The sequence below is a fragment of the Dendropsophus ebraccatus genome, chromosome 7, assembly GCF_027789765.1.
Source record: "Dendropsophus ebraccatus isolate aDenEbr1 chromosome 7, aDenEbr1.pat, whole genome shotgun sequence".
Classification (NCBI taxonomy): Eukaryota; Metazoa; Chordata; class Amphibia; order Anura; family Hylidae; genus Dendropsophus; species Dendropsophus ebraccatus.
In genome coordinates, this window is record NC_091460.1 from 56050507 (window position 1) to 56069642 (window position 19136).

At 39.5% G+C, this 19136-nt stretch overlaps 1 protein-coding gene across 7 annotated transcripts in view; it reads right to left on the reverse strand.

Annotated features, from left to right (window-relative positions):
• The window catches only part of APBB2 (amyloid beta precursor protein binding family B member 2), a 237417-nt gene that overhangs the window by 12183 nt on the left and 206098 nt on the right, over positions 1–19136 (reverse strand). For all 7 annotated transcript variants that reach the window (XM_069977565.1, XM_069977564.1, XM_069977563.1 and 4 more), the window contains 2 exons: positions 812–926; positions 532–619 (listed from right to left, as the gene is read on the reverse strand). In XM_069977565.1, coding sequence (XP_069833666.1) covers positions 532–619; positions 812–926 — 203 coding nt within the window. The remainder of the gene's footprint in view (positions 1–531; positions 620–811; positions 927–19136) is intronic.

The window sequence follows — 19136 nt, forward strand, 5'->3', positions numbered from 1 at the left end:
ACTTCCTAAAAGAAGTGAATACGGACTTTCAAGAACAGGAGCATGGTATTCTGGGACTACTGAAAAGTACAGAGAATATGCAACAATTCTCCTGAATCTGGCATTAAAGAGAGTGAAAGAAAGTACACTGGGTGATTTCCCCATAATCAGATCTCTATATAAAGAATTATAACAACATCAGCTAATGCCATTATGGAGCCATTGGAGATAGGAGCCCATCATTGAACTGCATATACATTTATACAACTCACACTTTACATACATCAGTCATAGTGTTCACAGTGGGGCGATCTGTATGGCAAACTATCCAACCAACCATTCTGAACACTTACCCGTAGTAATTCTCATTATGATCTGACCTTTTCAGTTGTAACAATCTCATAATGAAGATCACTGTTCTGAACAGTTGTGGGTATTTCAGCCTTCCTCTATTATTAGTCTCAGATATACATTAGCCTCAGGCTGAAGCCAAGATTAGGAGAATTAACCATAGGAAATGACACAGCATAGAGTTCATCCAGCATTGCATACCTTGCAGTGGGACATCAAGGCTGGCATGTGGTCTTTCCTGTGATGAGCTGCAAGCCGTAGCTTTGGCATTTTTCCTTTCTGCCATAATCTGTCAAGAATAAATCATCACCATTGATAATTATATAATCTGACCAATCTGTGCTCTCACATTATTTTTATGCACATTGCCTTATAATCATCAGGACAGTGGAAAGAAGGTTTTATGAAGCGAGGACTCTTTATGAAGCGAGGGCTCATTGTAAAAATGCCAATGCCATATCGTATGCTAATATATACGTACCTTAGAACAGATTTCGTGAAGGCTGGTTGCAATGGCTTTTGCTGGTGTGTCACATCGGAACACGTGGCATTTTAAAATTCTTGTATCCTTGTCTCTGGCAACATATGCAAAATCCCTACAAGAAGGGAAATAACTATAAATATGTGCAGTACACATGTTACCTTCTTACAATGACATATACAGTATAAAAGTATAGGTAAACTAAAAACTTTATAAGCATCAGAACAGGGTAAAAAAATGCATATGTTGACAGCTGGTGCAAGAAAGAGTCATATTCTAAGAACCCCTTGAAGACTTGCAGAGACTGGTAATGAAATAGTGATAAGGACCAAGGAGACCTACTTATGGAGATGCAAAGAGCTGGTATTATGCACATATAATGGGAATAAGTCATTCCAAAATGTAATTGTATATTTTCCACCAAGGAGACAAATAAAATATGCTGCAATGCATTGTAAATGGGGAGAACCTAGGTGTAATAAATCTCCACATGCAGCTTAATTGGAAATCGGGTTTGCTCATTGAAATTCAAGGAACGGATCATTGTGCTCATAAACAGTGTACACTCCAAGAAAAGCAATACAAGAAACCCAAATAGTGAGCTGTACAGTATAGGAAAGTGTCACAGAAGACAAGGAAGGATAATGGTTAACCAGCAGTACTGAAAGCATATTAGGGTAAAGTTTTGAGCTTCCAGAAGACATGAATATTCATCTGCCTGGCTATCAGGAACACTCAATTAATAGATCAATGCACACATTCCCAGTAGCAACTGGTTCATCACATCAATTCTAATGGATTGGCTAGGAACCGCTGCACTTCAGCTCTTTTGAGGCACAATAGTGACAATGGTAACACTCTAAGGCTATGTTTACATACGGTAATATAAAAGCAAAATACGACAGTAAAATAGGTATAAAACACGGACGTATGTTTAATCTAATAATGTGCTATAGAATCAGTTAACAATGGCAACTTGAAAGGAAATATGTCTTTCTATATTATAAATTGTAAGCCTATCCACTGGTATGCTGACATTTTTTATTGTAGGAATGGTCCTTAGAAATACTAATGTTATTTCCCTTTCTTCAACCCCATATGGAATCCACATGGACTGCATTATGGCTATTGAATACTATAAAACACCTGTAATACTGGATGTTGCCATCAATAGAAAAAGGTTCATTCTGCCAAGTTCCTCTTACTGACAGACTGAACATGACCCATACGGAACCATCAGATACAGTATGGGTGGAATAGGAAAAGAAGTTCTACAGCTTTCAAATCTGCAGTCTGATCATGAGGAACTGAGCAGATAGATCAATCGCTTTGAAGGAAAAATATTTATTATAAGCTGCAATTTATTAATTAAGATCCTTGCTGATTTTATGCATAGAAGCCCTGTGGGTGGTCCTACTCTACAGTGTATGCACATTTCTACAGGGGAGGCTGTAAGTAGGACAGCCCACTGGACTCCTAAACCCAGAATAAGGATTTTAATGAAGAAAATACAAATTAGGATGCTCTCACAAAGTGCAGTTTGTTTTCTTGGCTTTAAAACCACCACAAACTGCACTGTGTAAGAGCACCACTATACCCTCAAACTATACTGTTGCAGTTTGCGTTGAACTGCATATTCAACATGACAAAACCTCTTGGACAGCCCATGGACAACTGTGGCACTGTTTCTGGAATAAAGGTGATTTTCGATGCCACTCATAAATGAGAACTCTTTAAATAAGTTTCCAGTTAGCAGGCCCAATACAGGTTTTCATATGAAAAAGCCTGTCTCATATATTATTTAAAATGATGGAATTGAGTTATGCTTCTATCTGTTCAGCGATAGTGGAGATCCCTCTTGAAAATCATATCCAGTTCTACTATCTAGGGACAAATGAATAGCTACAAGCAATAATCATGTGAAAATTAAAGAGTTATGTGAGCTTCCTGTTGAAAGGAAATGTGATCCAGCCTCCTGATTTTTGTGCACAGGGGACACTTATTGAAAGACAAATTGCACAATGAAAAGAAAGTAATATCTTCACATGTACTATGAGTGAATAAAAGAAGCATTACAAAAACAGCAACAAAAATGTAAAGAGTTGGATTGAAAGAATAAGTATGAAACAAAAATGGCCACTTTCAACCAATGTTCAACACAAGTCGTAACATTAGAAGAAGAAAAAAATAATTCCACCAAGATTTGGTACAATACATATGATATCCCTGCACTAGGCTACAATTGGGACAAAATAATATTGACCTACTCATTTGATTCTATTATATGACATGTCTGTTTTAGTTAATATCTGTATTAGTATTAGTATTGTATTAATATAAATTCTGGAGCATCTTTTCTTATAACTCTGTATTGTACAATTATTTTGTTATTCCTCTTCCATTTGGGCATGTGTCCTTGTATACTCTGACATCCAATCACAGTGCTTTCCTGTTAAGGGATACACCTCTTTGTCAAGGAGAATGGTAACACCCAGTTGTCAATTTGTAGAGAAATATTCAGGAAGAATAACAGAAAAATAGTACAACACAGAGGTTAAAGACAAAACATTCCAGAATTGTTATTTTATGGGAAATACAAGCTACTAAAACAGACATGTCAGGGGAGAAGACTTAGTCTCTTTAAGTAACTTATAGATGATTATAATTTCTATAGGTAGAAACATTATACTTTAGATGAAAGTTTTATGGACCGTGCATGAAGATCCAGAGGTTACAAAGTTAATAGAATCTATGAATTGCATTTTGTGGAAATAATGAACTTAAAGGGGAACTTTTTTTTCTTTCAAACAAACTGAATTTACTCTCCAGTCTTCCAGTACCTATCAGCTCCTATATATCCTGCAGGAAATATTGTAATATATCCAGTATGACACAGTGCTCGCTGCTGCCACCTCTATCCATATCAGGAACTGTACACAGCAGTAGCAAACCTTCAAAGAAAACCTTTCCTGCTCTGGAAAGTTTCTAACATGGACAGAGATGTCAGCAGAGAGCACTGTGTCATACTGGAAAAAATATACTACTTCCTGTAGGACATACAGCAGCTGATAAGTACTGGAAGACTTGGGATTTTAAAAGAGAAGTTAATTATAAATCTGTATAACTTTCTGACCTCAGTTAATTTGAAGGAAAACATTTTCACCGGAGTACCAGTAATGGGAACCAGTCAACATGATCATGCTGATGGTTCCCTGCAGCACAGTATAGATCTAATGAGCTTTACAAAGGGGGAAAAAATGTTTACTAGCTTTACAAAGGGGGAAAAAATGTTTACTAGCTTTACAAAGGGGGAAAAAATGTTTACTACGTGAGGCCAGGAGAGGGGTGGCAACTAGCAATCTGGGCAGGGAGCCGCCTAGGACTAGTCATTGTTCTCTGTCCATCAGCACACAGTGCAAGGATGATTGACAGACAGAGAGGCCACTAACGGGTCTTTCCGCCTGTCAATCATCCTCGCAGAGCATGCTGACAGGCAGAGAGCCACGACTAGTCCCAGGTGGCTCCCCACCCTGATCACTAGTTATCTTTTTGCCCTTTGTACAGCTACTTTTGCAGCTGTGGCTGGTATGCTCTGCGAGCTGCACAGGAGATCTATACACTGCTGCAGGGAACCATATCAGTACAATCATATTAGATTGGTGTAGTACTGGCCTGCGACAAACAGCATGCCAATGGAATGACAAGCACAAGTAAGCACTGAAGAGGTTGCAGCACTCAAACAAGTACCAAAGCCCAATCCGTTTGTTCTCAGGAAGATAAGCTGCCAAAAGAGGAGTCAGCTGCTTGCCCTCCTCTTTCCACTGAAAACACCTGCAGGATCTGATGAGTGTGCAACGCTATGGGGTGGCAGCTATCTAAAGTGTATAATCAGCTATAAGAAATTCTCTGCATGAAACCTTTGGTGGCTAAATACACACTGGGTTTTAATGTATTTTTTGATAGTGTATTTTCAATCATTTAGATTTTTTGACATAATATTGCCTTTTATGAGTGCAGGTTGTATGGCATAGTTTGACATACTGTACAGGTATGCGATTTGTGATAAAACCTCTTTAACGGTAGAGCTCTTCAAGGGTTTTTTTTTAAGCTTCATAGATGAATCATTCGAGGACACGTTGGTTAATTCATCCCATTCCACAATTAAACACCTGAGATTAATCTCGTGAAAGCGAGGCAGATCATTTCCTAACTTCAGGCAATTAATTTGTGCTCCCATTGTATTCAGATAGCAGTTAATGGCTCATAATTCTTACCAAGCGATTCATTAGAAGTCTTGGGCGATCACAGGTCTTATGTATTTTTGGAGATATATTCTACCATATAAGCATGACTTTATAATGCTTAGATAACAATTGTATTATTATTATTATTATTATTATTATTATTATTATTATTATTATTATATAAGCGGTCTGTAAGAGCTCCTAACCAGCATCTGTGTTTATCTAATATAAATGATTCTAAAGTCTTTGCTGGATTATTGGCTAGAGTAATATAATGTGTGCTGCCCTTTGTGCATTTTCTGAAATTGTCATCTGGTCAATAAGGCTAGGTTCACACTGCGTTTTCAGCATCCGTTTAACGGATCCGTTTTTTTTAACGTCCAGAAAAATAGGGTCAGCAACGTTTTTGGTCCGTTTTGGTCCGCCAAAAAAAACGGATCCGTTTTTTTTTATAATGGAAGTCAATGGAAAAACGGATGCACACAAATGAATCCGTTTTTTGCAATCCGTTTTTCATGCGTTTTTTCAAAAAAACGGATGCGTTAAACGGATGCTGAAAACGCAGTGTGAACCTAGCCTAAGCAGAGCAGACATGCTACAGACTTAAAGGCCTGAAGGATCATTGATCAGTTCTTATCATTGATCAGTTCTCAACCATCCAGACTAATGTCTGACTGTTCTCCGAAACAATGACCCATCTGCAACAGATTGAGTGGTTAGCACATCTACATTGTTACACATCTTTATAAAAATGTTATTATATTAGGCAGACACAAATTAATAAACATTATGTATATTTTTTCTTATGGTCATATTATCTAGGTTACATATAAAACACACATGTTTATTCACACTTATAGATGATTTGAAATTCATATAGTGGGGTCCTCTCTTTGGGATCTTTATCTCCTAATCAATTGAAGTGATACCGTCACCCCTTTACTCTATGCGGGCGATTTATCATTGTTGCGCTATTGGCGTACGCCAGGGGGAAGGTGCACATTCGCCTCTTCTTTCTCCCTGGTGTATACCCGCCGTATCCACCGCTAGAGGGCCATGCTTTATACACCTGCTGGAAGGGCATTTGGGTTTACTAAGCGGTGTAAATAGTATACAGTATCTTATATTGAACAGATGCAGGTCCCTATAGATCAAGAGGCTTACAGTCTGCTTGCAGCTGCCAAAGTGGTAAGATGCAATAAAAACAGCCAAATAGACTGCCTTATGTACACTACTGTACAGAACTCCCATAATGGTTGATGGAAGTTGTGTTAACAGTGTAACTCATTGCTTCAAGCAGACTGTATCAGGCTGGGAGGGGCTTTGATCCTAAGATTAGTCCAGGTAACAGAGATGGGACTCACATCTGTTAGACATTTATGATGTATCCTGTTTTCAGATTTAGCTGTTTAATAGAGATGAGCGAAATTCGAGTAAGTTCGGGTTCGTCTGAACCCAAAATTTCGGCATTCGATTACTGGTGGCTGAAGAAGATGGGGGCCGCCCTAAGGAGTCTTGGAAAACATGGATACAGCCTATGGCTGTACCCTTGTTTTCTAGGCAGCCTTAGGGCTGCATCCAACTTTTTCAGGCACTGGTAATCAAATGCGAAGAGTTCAGGTTCAGACGAACCCGAACATACTCGTATGTTATTATTTAACCCAAAGGAAAGCCATCAAGGAAAAAAATACAACGTCAAATTTTCTATACAGAATTAGGTGATGGAAGAACACACCATCTCTACTAACATCTGGGCAATTAATGGAAATTATTTTTCTAATTAGAATAAATTTACAGTATCATGCAAAAGGTGTCAAATGAAAAGTGCTGAGGTACAATATCATACACAGCCTATAAAATGGAGAGGCACAGTCCCCTGGAAAAAAAGCAGGTACTTTTTTTTTATTTATTTTTTTAGTTTTAATCACATTTGTGCACTTTGTAGCATTGACATGTCAGGAAGATGTGAACACAGGGTGACAGAGAGGCACAGCATAACTGTGATTCCAAGGGTACGTGCACACTATGGAACATCCGCGGAGACTTCAGGCAGATTCTGCTTGAAATTCCGTCCTTTCCATAGACTCAATGATATATACCGGCGGATTCTGCTGTCTGCCCAAAGAATTGACATGTCAAGTCTTTGGGCGGACGGCGGAATTCGCCAGCAAATATCAAACAGGTGGAACAGGTGGAAAACAGGTAGAAATTCAAGCACAAGACCTTGACTGCCTTCTGCTCACCAGACAACCCCTTTATTAAAGTATCACATTTGTACAGCATAAACAGGGCTGTAGTCCTATAGACACTCCTACATAGAAGCTGGTCATAAAGCATCTACTGTATATTATACTGTATAGGAAGAACAAATAAAAATGTAACAGCTTCAGCATAAAATAAACTCTACCAACTCTGACCTTTCCTCCCATACCCGTACCCTGTGACACATGGGCATCACAGAAAGGGATGGTTCACTGAGAGCTGCAGCTATCTGCTCTCACTTTTATCAGTATTGATCCTGAGTAAACAAGAGAGACAAGCAGGGTCAATTGTATTTCTGATTCCATCAGTGCAAGAAAAGAACAATGACTGTCAGGTCCAGTAATGTAATAGATGGTGAAATCATTAAGAAGCCCATTCTGAACTCTGACCTAGCTGGCTAGGGATAAATACTCTACTATACAGGGATTCTTTAAGTACTTCTGGGATTTGGAACAAGTGTCTATTACTATCTGTTTATTACTTTTTCATACTATATACATGTTTAGTCTCACTTCTGATATCTAATATGTCAATGTACAAGCAAAGTGGACATGTTTACAGAACCATACCTTCCTTTACCTCAGAATATATGAAGCTGATAAGTTATCGTCCCTTTCTCATTGGTGATCTGGTTGCTTGCAAATTGGTACGATTCCATTAATGGTACCATAAGGTAGGCCTGTGTCTAAAGAGTTTTTTTTTTATATGCAGCTGGTGTCAATATGGAAAGAAAAAAGTCATACTCCAACTGAGGTTCCCCACTGCTCCCATCATGACATCATCCGTTCTCCCTGACTGTTACCACCTACCTCTGTGATGAGCTGGTCTCAGCAATCACTGACTGCAGTAGGGCACCACTGTAGCCAGTGATAGGCTGAGCAGGTATTTCCTGCTGAAAAGTGTTGGAAGTAGAAAGTTAAGGGATAGGCTATGTTCACACAACGTCAAAAATAGAGAAAAGGCGGACACTTTTGCTATTAAAAAAGAAATCTGTTATTGCGGGGATTTAACTGACTGCAATGCAATGCACTTAAAGCGTAACTGTCATATTTTTCTTTATTGCAGAAATCAGTAGTATAAGCGATTTTAAGAAACTCTGTAATAGGTTTCATCAGCCAAAAAAGCCTCCTTCTGTACTCAAGAAGCAATTTCCCAGCCTCCCCCCCTGACTTCTTATCTGTGCATTATCAGGCAAACACGTCTTCATTACAGAGAAGCCAGTGAAGACGGGCTCTGCTCTCTCCATTGTAAGCCTATGAAGGGGGGAGGGGCCGAGGGAGATGAGGGAGCAGGAAGAGGTGACATGAAGGTCAGCTGTTTGTAGACTCTCTGGGCACCTAAGATGCTAAATTCAGGTGTCAGAAAGGTCAGTGCTTATCTATGAACTTACTGAGAGAAGATTGCAGGGTGTTGTGCTGTGCAGGACTGCTCTGTGCTCAGTCACTCCTAACAGCCCCTCCCCTCTCCATAGCCACATAATGGAGACAGAAATCCTTCTTCATTTGATGTGAGGGGGGAGGCTGGGAGATTGCTTTTTCAGTCCAGAAGGAAACTCTTTTAGTACATAAAACCTATTACAGAGTTTCTTAAAATCGCTTGTACTGTTGACATTTAATGTTTTCAGAAAAATGGCTCTGAAATGACAGTTACGCTTTAAGTCAATGGAAAGACAGACGTCCTATGGACACAATGTATTGAATAACGGACGTTTTTACCGAGGACGTGAAAATAATGAGCATGATCATATTTTCGGACGTCTTTTGCAAACAGTGGATGTTATTTATTATTTATTCACACAGTTTTCCTTTGTCACCGTTCTTTTACCTTTTTTTTACAATTAAATTCAATGGACTTTTCAATTAAGACACACCCAAAGGCCAATTAGTAATCCTAAACTAGAATAATGTACCAACAGCCGTCATTGCACTAAGAGGAGGCCAGACAGCTAAATGACGTCCATTATTTTAGACTCAAAATAACGGACGTCATTTTAAATGGAGCTGAAAAAACATTGTGTGAACATAGCCATAAAATGGAGACCAGACGATGTTACCTTGAGGAGCTGCCTTTTTTTTTCTTATCGTCACCAGCCATACAAAACATTTTTTGATACCTTCTTTAAACGCAGAAGCCAACAAGTGCAGCTGCATTGTAACACATGGGAAGCATCAGCCTATGGCCAGTTTCACACCAAAGTAGTAGGCTATGTTTACAGAACGTCTTTATCTGGCCGTATTTCTGCTGGCTTTTTGGATGGCCATCACTTTGAAGCGAAAATACTGGCATAAGATGCATAATATGGCCGAGTTATCACTTCAAAACGAAGGCCATCTGTAAAGACAGCCCAAATACGGCCAAAAAAGACATTGTGTGAACATAGCCATAATATGGATTAAAAAAAATGCACCTTGAGGTTGAGTGTCGTGACCTGTAAATCTACTGACCTAAACTTACAGCATCATAAATTATTATTATTATTATTATTATTATTATTATTAATTATTATATTAATTCCAGAGCGCTATACAGGCGACAAGGGTAACAAACAAGAACATAACAAGATCAAAACACATTACATGAAGGCAGATGGCAGACTGAAATCCCTACAATGCAGTGAATTTGGGTCAACAGACCTGTGGGTGGCAAAAATTCTTACCTGTATCATATTTATACTATAATATATTAGTATAGTTCTGGCCTTAAAGGGGTACTCCAGCAAAAAAAATCTTTTAAATCAACTGGTTTCAGAAAGTTATAAAGCTATCGGGTACTTATCAGCTGCTGTATGTCCTACAGGAAGTGGTGTTTTCAGTCTGACACAGTGCTCTCTGCTGCCACCTCTGTTCATGTCAGGAACTGTCTGGAGCTGCAGCAAAGCCCTGTAGAAAAACTCTCCTCCTCTGGTTAGTTCTTGTCTTGGACAGGGGTGGCAGCAAAGAGCACTGTGTCAGACTGAAAAGAAAACACCACTTACTGCAGGACATACAGCAGTTGATACGTACCAGAAGACTTGAAGTTTTTAAATAGAAGTAAATTACAAATCTATATAATTTTCAGAAACCAGTTGATTTGAATAAATATTGAATAGAATAAAGATTTTCTTCGGAGTACACCGAAGAAGAGCCGATGCTCTTCTCATCCCACACTGCAGCTCCACCTGTTCAGATTCACTTTGGTGTTTAGGCAGAAGCCCCCCGACTTCAGTTCACCAGGATGTCATTGCATGAAGAACTGATTTTCATTACAATATTGATAGAACTGACATTTACAATATTTTCCATGAGTATTTCAATAAGCATAAAGGATTTCACAATTTTCGATGCAGCAGGTGTAAAACCCGCAGTGAATCTGTAGAAAATTCTGCAACAAATTCTGAATTTCACATATTTTGCCACTCATTCACCCAAGAGTTGTGGCAAAATCTGTGCTGGAAATATTACACCACTTAATTTCTCACGTGCCAATTATTTGTTAAGTTGATTCCAATAAAATCTGCAATAGAAAATGTGCGTGCTCCTATATAAAGTTGGAGGCCCCCTAAAGACCATGTGCATAAGCCCTTAAGAAAAATGGAGCCACATTATATCCAATCAGTCCAGATAATAAAATGAAATGTGGACTCTCTTAGCTTTAATGTCACTGCTGATCAAATGCATTTCTAGATCTGTATGTGACCTTACCATCTTAATGGGATATAAAAGAGGCCAACGTGGGTAATTACACTCCTAAGTGACATATAGCAGGCCTATAATTACAGCAATTCACTGCTAACATTTTAGAACAATTTCACCTAGAGACAAAGGTCTGAAGCATCGCCCCTAGCCCACACATCAATAGCATTGCATGTATTATATTCATTCATTAAGATTTTGTTTAAAGATTTTATCAGAACATTGTTAATAAGAACAAGGATCGCAATGTCACAGATAACCATTGATCATTCATAGCAGGTTTACATTAGACACATATTCACAGGTAAAAGCATAGAGCATGCAATAGGAAGGAAACGAGTTACCTCTCCCTGTGTCCACGACAGCATGAAAGAACAGAGCAGAGAAGGCAAGTTAGGGAAAAAAATCAACAAAATGCAAAAGATCCAGAGCACAAAGCAGCACGGCCAGAGGCTACACAGTCCACACTGTCACACACTGCCTATGAGGTTCAGGATATCAATGGGCAAGTAATTGCTTTCTTAAGCTGGTAAAGCAGCAGAGCAGATGAAGCAAGACTACATCAAGATCTAAGAAAGAAGTGGGCTACAAGGGAGGAAGAAACATCTCCTTCCAGAGGACACTGAGCAGCTGCAGACTCTGTTATAGTGGGATGTAACAAGGAAGGCGAAAGCCAGCAGCTGGATGTGGAGATGCAGCATATGCATGTGTAACCTCATCAGGATCTTCATGAATAGTGGGGAGGGGGACAGGGAGGGTATGTAATAAATCATAGGCTCATACAACAGCATCTCGGCAGCCACACTTCCTCATATACACACAAAACTTATTTCCATGTGTCTCAACCAAATGATGAACTGGAGCTCTTCATGGTGTTATTGTTCCGGGATGGAATACAGATTAGCAGTATTTTCTCGCCGTAGTGAATGCATGCTCAGGAATAATCTATACAAATAACTTGGCCCTGTCTGACCATCTGTTCAGTGTCATATGCTCTATTATTTCTCTCAGTGGGCAGACAAGTAGATATATGATACAGTAACCAGACCACAGAGCACCATTTAAAGCGACTCTGTACCCACAATCTGTCCCCCCCAAACCACTTGTACCTTCAGATAGCTGCTTTTAATCCAAGATCTATCCTGGGGTCCGTTCGGCAGGTGATGTAGGTATTGTCCTAAAAAATAACTTTTAAACTTGCAGCCCTGTGCCAAACTGGCGTGGCCTAGAGCAGTGATTTTCAACCAGTGTGCCGTGGCACACTAGTGTGCCGCGACACATGGTCAGGTGTGCCGCGGGGAAAGTTCCCCAAACTATGGTGCCCCTGTGAAACAGGAGAAAGCAATGGGGGAGAGAAACCTGGGGATGGGGGAGAAACAGGGGAGAGAAGCAGGGGGGAGAGAAACATGGGGATGGGGGAGAGAAACAGCGGAGAGAAGCAGGGGGGAGAGAAACATGAGGATGGGGGAGAGAAACAGCGGAGAGAAGCAGGGGGGAGAGAAGTTTGGTGGAGAGAAGCAGGGGGGAGAGAAGTTTGGTGGAGAGAAGCACAGGGGAGAGAAGCAGGGGGGAGAAGTATGGTGGAGAGAAGCACAGGAGAGAAGCACAGGGGGGGGAGAAGTATGGTGGAGAGAAGCACAGGGGGGAGAAGAAAACAGGCCCAGGTTTCACACTGAGTGAGTATAAATGCATTTAGAATCTATATTATTAACTATATGTAGAATATGTACTGTTTTAGTGCCATTTTGGTTGGTGGTGTGCCCCGGGATTTTTTAAGTATAAAAAGTGTGCCGCGGCTCAAAAAAGGTTGAAAATCACTGGCCTAGAGTATCTGTGCCCTAACTTTGCACCACCCCTCCATCCCTCCTCCCCACCCTCTTCATCATAAGGAATGCCACTGGCAGGATTTTTCCTATTCCTCTGCAGTGAAAACTGCACAGGTGCCTTAACGATCCAGCCCATGTGCCAGGCTCACACAGGTGATGAATAAGAGAAAATCTGCCTGGAGCATTCCTAATGAGGAGGGCGGGGAGGAGGGACAGAGAGGGTGTGCCAGCCTAATGCATAGTCATTCTAGGCCACACCAGTTTGACACAGGGCTGCAAGTTTAAAAATAGTTTTTTAGGACAATAACTGCCGAACAGACCTCAGGACAGATTTTGGATTAAAAGCAGCTATCCGAAGGTACAAGTGATTTGGGGTGGGCAGATTGTGGGTACAGAGTCACTTTAAGAAAATACTTTCAGTTTCAAGACTTTACATTTTTATTTAAAAAAAAAAAATCTGTTAGTTCCACTTTTTTCTGAGGAAGTTGGATGTCTCCCTCAGAGGTGGCCACATAACTTTCTAAGCCCACTACATGGCTTGGCTGCCTGGTACATCTAGTACATCCCGTGTTTTATTCAGAATATGTTAACATTTCTATGGTACATTTTACACATGGGTATATATACGTAATATTATGTTGCTGCACAGTTGGTCATATGTGCAGTTCAGCACTAGTATGATAGACAGTCATATTAAAGGGGTTATCCAGTGCTACAAAAACATGGCCACTTTCTTTCAGAGACAATATGACTCAGGTCAGGTGCTGTTTGCAATTAAGCTCCATTTACTTTAATAGAACTGAGCAGCAAAACCCCGCCCAAGCTGGAGACAAAAGCGGGGCTGTCTATGGAAGGAAGTGGCCATGTTTTGTAGCACTGGATAACCCCTTTAAAGAGGACTTATCACTAAAAATGATATCTGACTTTTTAGTGGCAGGTTATAGAGCAGAAGGAGCTGAGCACACTGATATAAAGCTTTAGAGGAAAAGATTCTGTATGCCATTAGGAGTCAAGTGGGTGGTCCTAATCACATACTGACAGCCTTTTCTATATGTATGCTTATACAGAGATAGCTGCTAATCAATAAGTGTGACTGACCACTGGACTCATAAGAACAGGTAGAGTCTAAGATTTTAATGAATAAGATCTATGCAAAACTATGTATCAGTCTGCTCCGGTCATCCTGCAGTATAAGATCATGCTGATACATTGACATGATGATCAATCCCCTTTCATTTAGGGTCTGCGGGTTACATAGTGCCAACATATTTCTTGGTGCTGTACACACATTGTCACCAATTCCATTGTCTGACAGTCTAATCTCAAACACACATATGCTCTATGGCCAGTTACATAGGAAACCTTTTAGCAGTAAATCAGTAAATTTATGGAGACTGAGAAGAAATCCATAGAACCATGAGGAGAACCATTTCCAACTCCATGCACGTCTTTGCATTTGCGCTTAAGATCCCAGGGTGTTTGTTACCTAGTTTCCCCATACAAACAGTTAGGGGCTAACTATTATACAATTTTTATTTAAAGGGGATTCTGAGATTTACCAAAATTTCTATGGGAATATTTTTACTGTGAATCTCAAGGAATATTGAGTTAGGAATAAATCTGGGTTCACACCATAGACTTTTGTTTCCAATCATTCCAATGCCAATTAATTTTCTAGTCTATGACATACAGAGATAGTAAGTATTCTTAGGGGGCAACTATGCTTCCTGGAAAAACTGTTCTAAAAAAAATGAAACATTGCAAATATACATAATGGGATCTCCTGTGATTTATCCTCAACTTTTCGCAGCCAGAGAAGGGATAATAGTGATCTTTAAAGGAAAAAAAACTGAGTAGGTCAAAAGATTTTATCCTCCCATTGGAAACAATTATTTTGTTTTTATAATTGATAAGATCTGCTCTTTGTAAATGTCTTCTAAAATACATATACTATATACTTAGAGGTAACAGCTCCATGTTTTGGCGGCAGCTATTACTTAATCTTTTGGGGTATTTAGCCTCACCTTTGCTGTGCCCCATTCTGTAATAATCCATGATCTCTAGGGTACACAGGAATTTTCTCAGTTTTGTGGCACACTACAAAGTCTTTGGGGATTTGCCTGCTTTACTGGGGAAGCAATGATGCTCACCCATCACAACATACAGGATTTTATAGACCAGTGCAGTGTGACACAGGAGGAAATCTACAACACATTTATAGGTTGCTTTACTAGTATTTGCTTTATCTACCTCAGTAATTTCTGCTTTCAGACTTCTGTTGCGATGCATCTTCCTTAAAGGGGTTTCCCCATGAAATATATTTATTGGACATTTCCAATACAGTGTTCCCTCAAGTTACAATGGCCTCAGTTTACAATATTTTCAACATACAAAGGTCTATCTTGGACCATTGTAAGCTGAGAATTCAATATACAATGCTACAGAAATTCTAAATCTACAATGTGGGATGGCTGAATGATCTGACCAAGAAAAGTGGGCAATTCACTGGTAAAACACCTGTAAGTGCATACACTGATAGGCAGTCTAGTGGGGGTGATACTCTACAGTATAGTGCAGTACTACATATTCTGTACTGCTCTTTACCTGTACCAGGACAAGTTGCACCTTTGGACAACAGGTGAGGGCAGCTTAATTTTATATTTCTGGGGCTCTTTGTCCGTTCAACAGGTTATGCAGTTATTGTTCTAAAAAAAACAACTTTTAAACTTGCAGCCCTGTGTCAAACTGCCGTAGTTTAGAGTTTCTGTGCCCTAGGCCTGCACCGCCTTTCCGTCCCTCCTCACCATTGGGAATACCCCAGGCAGGATTTCTCCTAAATCACCACTTGTCTGAACACTGCATATCTGCATATCTTACCGATCCAGCTCATGTGCCGTGTTTAGACAGGTGATTATAAGCGCATCACTTGTCTAAGGGTCCATTTACACAGAAAGATTATCTGACAGATTATCTGCCAAAGATTTGAAGCCAAAGCCAGAAACAGACTATAAACAGAGATCATGTCATAAAGCAAAGCCTGAGATTTCTCCTCTTTTCAAATCCATTCCTGGCTTTGGCTTCAAATCTTTGGCAGATAATCTGTCAGATAATCTTTCTGTGTAAATGGACCCTTATGGTGCTATTACACAGACAGATTTATCTGACAGATTTTTATAGCCAAAGCCAGGAATGGAATAGAAAAGAGGAGAAATCTCAGTGTTTCCTTTATGACCTGTTCTTTGTTTATAGTCTTTTCCTGGTTTTGGCTTAAAAAATATGTCAAATAACTTGTCTGTGTAAATGGACCCTTGTGGTGCGTTTACACAGGCAGATTTATCTGACAGATTTTGGAAGCCAAAACCAGGAATGGATTTGAAAAAAGGAGAAATCTCAGTCTTTCCTTTATGACCCATTCCCTATTTATGGTCTGTTCCTGGCTTTAGCTTAAAAAATCTGTCAGATAAATCTGCCTGTGTAAATGCACCATTAGACAGGATTGTGTTTTACAGGACCCTTGTGTCAGAACCTGTCCAAACCAAAAGATACTCTGGATCTATTACACTGGATTCACGCCAGCACTGGAGGCTCTGTTGGGATACTTCTGTCTTACATTCCATCAAAGATACCAGACATAATAGTGCAACATACCAAAATATTTTGTCCAATAAAAGATAGGCATCATACCAGAAACCAGACAGACCCCATTTAAAGTCAACAGGGTCCATCTTGGGCTGTTGGTATATGCTGCAGAATAGATCCACTAGTGCTCCTTCTTTCCGTCAGTCTGTTCCAATGACCGAGCAGAACAATGGAAAAGATAATGGTGGTATGAACCCAGCCTTAACTTTTTTGCTTTATAGAAAAGAACACAAAGAATACTGAAAAGGTTCTCCAATGTTAGTATGAAGTCAGTCCCAATGGGATTTACAATAGGTCTCTTAGTACATTACGTTATTGCTTGGTGGGAGTTCTTCTGCTGAGCATTCAGCCAAACCAAATTCTGATAGACGGATTTAGAGCTCAGTTTAGGCTCTTTAAAAGATTACTGACAATAAACAAAATGTAAAGACTCTCCAGTAATACCAATAATTGGAGGGAAAGGGGAAGTGAACTGCCAGTACACAGATTATGAGCCAATATCACTTCTCGCTCTTTCTTTGTGGGCGTGTGACTCCAATAAGACCCAGTGAAGCAAATGAGATTTTATGACAGCTCAGAGAACACACAGACAATGTGAAAACCTCTCTAAATGTCGCACAGATTAACAGCTCCACAATGCAGGGTCCATGAAAAACCTCCAGTTTAATATCTATTTTCATTAAATCTAGGGCTGTATTTACAGTTACTGCTTCTTTAGGCAGAAAGTATGAATGCCTCTTATATTAGCAAAGACAAAGCAATGGTGGAAAATTGCTCCCCCCCCCCAGTAGGAACAGTAGGAAGATTTCAGGATGTGGTCATCCATTCTTTTACACGGACAACATGTAACACCACATTTCTCCTGTAGAGGCCACTGCAGGGCACATGTGCAGCCACCTGTAACTAGTAATAATGGTGGATTGTCAGTAAATCACCCTTTAGTGAAGGGGTTGTCCATATGGCAATGCTGTTTAATTCACAAACAATATCCTGTAGTAGTCCTTATAGTGTGCTAACTATACCATAGTGCACAATACAAAAAAATGGACATGTAAATATTCAATGTAGCTCTACTAGTTGTAATGTGAGAACTAATGCTACCCATTTACATTAAATAGTTGTCCATGTATACCTTTTTTTCTGGATAAGGAGAGAGGAGAGAGTCGTTGCCAGACTTCTTTGGTAGTGGCTTATCCCCTATAAATGAGTTTTCTGATGCTGGAAATCTTTTTTTAAAAAGGGCTCAGGCTAGTGTGAAAAAAATGGTTCTAGTTCCAGTCAACACCTTTAGGCCATGTTCACACTATGAGTTGTGTTGTTTGACCAGGCCGATGTATGTGATGTTCACTCGCCCGATGCTATAGTACAGGCCACATGAACATTGACCACAGATATACCACAATGTAAAGTACGTCCGGGAGCACTGAAAAGAGGCCGCACAAAATAGACACGTCAATTATTTTGTGTGGCTGCAGGGAAACACGGCCGTAGTGTATACAGTATGTATACACTATGGCTGAGATTCCATACAAACAACGGGTCACAAAACAACGGCCATTATTGCAATCTTTAATATCAGCCGTTTAATGAAAAAATACAGCGTGTGAACCTGGCCTCAAAAACAAAAGGACTGGTCATGTTCGAAATAAACAGTCCATTCCTTTTCTCCCCCAATAGCTCTAGAGTTTGGGGGGGAAGCAGAAGGATCTATATATATTAGATGGTTGGCCACTCATAACAAAAAAAAAGGTTTATCTGACTTTAATGTCTATTTCAAATTTATGAATTATTTTCTCTGGTGGAGTTAAGTTGCTTCCATCTAAAACTGTATGTTGGTGTGAGGTGTATTAAGTGGGTGAAACTTTGAGTGCTAAGCTCAAACATTAAAGAAAGGACTGAATACAGGTATATAGAACTAACGCATTATGTAAAATCTCATATAATGTATTTGTCTTTCGATGATTATTTACCGCAAGTTGGAACACTTGTATTACAGGCAAGCGAGGAAAAAAAGACCCCTAAGTGTGTACTCCAACTGAATAGAAAACAATTGAACGTTTCAGGGCATTATATTCGTATTGAAACACTTTATCACTTCTCGTCAGTTTTATCTTACATCTGCATGGGGATTTTTCTTTTATTGCTAGGAAGATATTGCAGCCCTGATGGATTGTGACTATTACTGATATAACATGGGTGCTTCAATTCAGTTATACATTGGGTTATAACTAAATAATTGCTAAAAAGTAATTAGTTTAAGGTTTTGTTCTCATACAACAAGTTAAGAAAATTGATGCTCCTTAGTTTTACATAAAATTCAAATGATTCCTGGAAATAATCTGTTTGCTTCTCCATAGGACAGCCTTAATTTCACAGCTAGTTCTCACTAAGTGCACTATGTCTTGTACTTATTACTACTCTGTATCCCTACAGCACCAGCATGATGTGAATAAGCTACAGTAACAAAAGAATCCCAGTTATTATAAACTTGGAGAAAGAGTGACAGGGATGCGGTAATGTATTGAGGATTCAAGGAAAAAGACATTTATCAAGGGCTTTGCGCCTATTTTTTAGGTGAACAATTGGATTTTTTAAGTATTTAACCAAACATTCACATAATCCAGGATTTGCACCTAATTATCATTTTCGTCTTTTTAAAAATGCTCATGGCTTATGTCTGGTC